Genomic DNA, 4,696 nt, shown 5'->3' with positions numbered 1-4,696 from the left:
TTAAGGTAGCCATCTTACAGCAAAAAAACTTCAGGACCAGACTCCAAAGAGAAACTGCTGAGCTTCAGTTCATCTGCAAATTTGACACCATCAGATCAGGATTAAACAAAGACTGTGAATGGCTATCCAACTACAGAAACAGTTTCTCCTCCCTTGGTGTTCACACCTCAACTGCTAGCAGAGCACCTCACCCTCCCTGATTGAACTAACCTCGTTATCTCCACACTGATATATACCTGCCTCTGGAGATTTCCATTACTTGCATCTGAAGAAGTGAGGTTCTGACCCACAAAAGCTTATGCTCCCAGTACTTCTGTTAGTCTCAAAGGTGCCACAGGACCCTCTGTTGCTTCCTATAAAGTTAGTTTCCATCCTGATTTTACAGAGATGATTTTTACCTTTTTCTTTAATTAAAAGCCTTCTTTTTAAGAACCTGATTGATTTTTCCTTGTTTTAAGATCCAAGGGGTTTGGATCTGTATTCACCAGGGAATTGGTGAAGAGTCTCTCAAGGCTACCCAGGGAAGGGAATTAGCACTTTGGGAGTGGTGGCAGCAGACCAGATCTAAGCTGGTAGTTAAGCTTAGAAGTTTCTTGCAGGCCCCCACATTTGTACCCTAAAGTTCAGAGTGGGGAAGCAGCCTTGACAACTGCATTGGCGAGTTTGTGTTAAATTGCATGGGTGGTGAATCAATCTTTAAAGAACTGTGGGGCAGTCTCCCTTATATCGTTGAATACAAACTAGGTGTAGAGTAAGGGTGGTGGTTGGTTGAGATACCTCTAACTCACAATGGTTAGGACTCTTGGCATGGCATAGATACATGCCTTACTACTTTATTATATATAGATTATTATGATTATTTATACTACTGTAGCACTTACGAGCCTAGATACTGGACTTGAGTACCCTGCCATGTTGATATGACCAACATTTTTTCTTTCAGATGCCTGCAAAGCTCTGAAATGCCGGACCAAAGAGACATGCCGGACTGAGGATGGCCACACATCATGTATTCCTGACTACATGGGAACCTGCTTGGGCTCAGGGGACAAGCACTACCAAACTTTTGATGGTCTGAAGTTTGACTTCCAGGGCACCTGCACCTACACCCTGGCCAAATACTGTGGGAGTGCTGCTACCCTGGAGCCTTTCACCATTGATGAGAAGAACGCCAATAGGGGGAGCCAGGATATCTCCTTTCTGCGAGTGACCAACATCTACATCTATGGGTACAACATCTCCATTTACAAGAGGGAAGTTGGCAAAGTCCGGGTGAGTCTCCCAGCTCAGGGTTCTGGCACTTTTCGACTTACAAAGCCCAGTACTTTTGTGTAGTGTCTCACACAAACAGAATCCCAAACAGATGCCGTCAGCTGAATATGTCAGGTGGGCAATACAAGTACATAAATACATCTGATCTGTATGTTTGAAAAACTTATAGATAGATAGATAGCAAAAACAAAACTTTGTGGCTAGATCGATAGCTATTTCAGATAGGTAGAATCTACATAGAGATATAGGGAATTCTGGAAAGAGATACTGTAGGTAGATAGTGAAGCCAGATAAATACTGTGTTTATTCAGGGACTTTGGATTGATTTCAATTGTTCTTTTTGACTAAGGAATGGGTAAACAGTGATTAAGGATTTGACCATTATTTACTTGCTGCTGGTTAGAGTGACAATGAATAACAGCCAAAATGAATGGTGAGACTGCATTTGGAGTAATTGCAAGTGAGGATGAAAGAAGAATAATGCCCATCGTGTTCCTCCCCTCCTGTCTATCTCTAGCTAAACGGTGTGATCACCAGTCTCCCGGTGACGCTGAAAGATGGTAAAATCAGACTGTACCAGAAAGGCCTCAGCACTGTCATGCAGACGGACGTTGGCCTCAGGGTGGGATACAACAAGAACTGGCATCTGGAAATCACCCTCCCCAGCAGCTATTATGGTGCCATGTGCGGTCTTTGTGGGAACTTCAACCAGAACCCAGAAGACGACATGATGTCCTCCAACGGCATCAAAGTCTCCGCCATCATGGTCTGGGCTGCCAGTTGGAAAGTCCAAGACAGGGACCCCTTTTGCTGGCATTCCTGCCAAGAGAACTGCCTGACATGTGATGAGAGCAAGAGAGATCTGTATGGGGATGACAGTCACTGTGGGGTGATCAGTAAGGCAGTGGGAGGACCCTTCAGAGAGTGTCACTCCACGGTGAGCCCCGAAAACGTCTTTGACAACTGCATCTATGACATGTGTCTGAATGAGGGGAACAAGACCATTCTCTGTGTTGTGCTAGAGACCTATGCAGACACCTGCGGGGACCATGGGGTCACTGTCTATGACTGGAGGACACCATCCAGCTGTGATGAATCTGGAAGTTGGTATTCTGACGAAACAGGTGGCAATGGGACTAATCTGACAGTTTCCCCTATTGATGGAGGAGATGGTGAGTGACCTGTGTCTGGGGATGGGAATATCCAGGTTCCTGGGGCATTGGTGTTTTCACAGAGTTTTAGGGTAGAGCTCCCCCTATTCTGTAGGATTTCCTTTGTTTGGTTAAGTGTACCCTAGTAGTCTCCCCTCGAAGAACTCGCAAGCCTGACAGAATGACAGACACAGGTTGCTTATCTGCAATTTGGCTATAAGTGCAAAGTATCTAGCAAGCAGGCAATGGTGTAGTTCAGTGTCTATGGGCCATAGGAGTCTGTGGAGCATTTCTAGTGGTCTTCAGAGTGAAACAGCATAAGAACAAAGCTGTGCAAGATCCAGGCGTTAGGAAGGGAGATCCAGGAGATTAACTTTTTCTCCCATTGAAATACGTGGGAGTAAAAGGTGCTTACAATTCTCAGAATTTAACCCCTAGCATGTGTGGGTCCCACTGACAGGCCCGCCGACAGCAATTCCAGGCCCCAGGGCAGCTGCACTGCTGGGCGCGCTCTTCCGGCACAGCCAGGACTTCCACATGCCCGCCTGGCTGCCTTCGCTGCTGTCGGTACCACCCTCCCTGCGCCTAGTAGCCCTGCGGCCCATCTCGGTGATTTGAAAGGACCCGGGGCTCCTGGCTGCTACCACAGCAACACCTGGGGCCCCCTGGCCCTTTTAAATCGCCCGGGCCCTGGGCAATGCTCCCTTCCCCCCTGCCCCGTCAGCGGGCCTGCTCACTGATGTATGGACTGAAATGCCACTCCCAAAGGAGTCAGTGGGAATTAGCCAATTACTTCAGTGCCACAGCAATGGGTTATTGAGGGTGTGCTGGATCAGAACCAGGGGCATTTAAGCACATGCATAACTTTAAACATGTGAGTAACCTCATTGAATTCAATGGAACTGCTCATAAGGTTGAGTGTTTAATTCGACTGGGACCAGAGCTTGCAGCAAGCCAAGTTCTGTTGAGTATCCTCAGCATGCCTTGGTTGGTTCAGTTGGTTCTGCATGAATGCTCTGCCCATGGCAGATCTTGCTTCCCCACCCTAGGCACTTAACTTGAGTCCCCCACTCTGTTGATGTGACTGGGCCTTCTCCTTTCAGAAACCTGCAAAGCCCTGAAATGCCGAACCAAGGAGACGTGCAAGACAGAGGATGGCCACGCGACATGTGTTCCCGACTACGTGGGAACTTGCTGGGGCTGGGGGGACCCGCATTATCACACCTTTGATGGACTGACGTTTGACTTCCAGGGCACCTGCACCTACACCATTGCCAAGTACTGTGGCCATGACCACTCCCTGGAGCCCTTTACCATCGATGAGAAGAATGATAACAGGGGCAGCCAGGCCATCTCCTTTCTACGAGTGACCAACATCTATGTCTATGGGTACAACATCTCCATCTACAAGAGGGAAGTTGGCAAAGTCCGGGTAAGACTCTGATTTCAGGACTGCACCTTTTGGACTTACAACCTACAGTGATTTGTCATAGTCTCTATCCCTCACAAATGGTATCTAGAATCAGGGGATGTGAGAGAGACACAGGCAAATGGGAAGAAAGATGTTTTCAGGTGACATTTCTAACCTGGACAAGGTGGGGCTGTTGTTTCAGGTGTTAGAAGATGCATGGGAGAAGGCTCTCCCTCCTATATAAAGGACAGAGAAAGAAAGGAATGAGGAAGAGTACTTGTGGCACCTTAGAGACTAACCAATTTATTTGAGCATAAGCGTTCATGGGCTAGAACCCACTTCATCAGATGCATGCAGTGGAAAATACAGTAGGAAGATATATATACAAAGAGAACATGAAAAAATGGGTGTTGCCATACCAACTGTAACTAGAGTAATTAATTAAGGTGAACAATTAGGTGAGCTATTATCAGCAGGAGAAAAAAAAACGTTTGTAGTGATAATCAGGATGGCCCATTTTCCAACAGTTGACAAGATGGTGAGAGTAACAGAAGGGGGGGGGGGGAATTAGCATGGGGAAACAGTTTTTACTTTGTATAGTGACCCATGCTAATATCCCCCCCACACACACACACTGTTACTCACATCTTCTTATCAACAGTTGGAAATGCATAGAATCACACACACACACACACACACACCCTGGGCCGCTGCTAGTTGCAGCAGGGTCTGGGCTGCCCCACCCCAGCCGAAACGTCGCCCCGCGCTGCTCACCCTCCCCCCCCACCCAACAGCAGTTTTCAGTAGGTAAGATTTAGTCACAGGTATTTTTTATAAAAGTCATGGACAGGTCAGGGGGCTG

At 47.3% G+C, this 4,696-nt stretch overlaps 2 protein-coding genes across 2 annotated transcripts in view; one reads left to right on the top strand and one right to left on the bottom strand.

Annotated features, from left to right (window-relative positions):
- Nucleotides 1–4,696, bottom strand: part of LOC117869539 (IgGFc-binding protein-like) — a 326,696-nt gene that overhangs the window by 8,872 nt on the left and 313,128 nt on the right. The window lies entirely within an intron of this gene.
- Nucleotides 949–3,853, top strand: LOC117869541 (IgGFc-binding protein-like). The gene is made up of 3 exons (XM_034756468.1): nucleotides 949–1,272; nucleotides 1,790–2,444; nucleotides 3,676–3,853. Exons 1-3 carry the CDS (start codon nucleotides 1,024–1,026, stop codon nucleotides 3,714–3,716), a joined length of 945 nt encoding a protein of 314 aa, XP_034612359.1. The 5' UTR covers nucleotides 949–1,023; the 3' UTR covers nucleotides 3,717–3,853.

Source organism: Trachemys scripta, chromosome 24 (genome assembly GCF_013100865.1).
Source record: "Trachemys scripta elegans isolate TJP31775 chromosome 24, CAS_Tse_1.0, whole genome shotgun sequence".
Lineage (NCBI taxonomy): Eukaryota > Metazoa > Chordata > Testudines > Emydidae > Trachemys > Trachemys scripta.
This window is presented reverse-complemented; position numbering and strand designations above follow the sequence as displayed.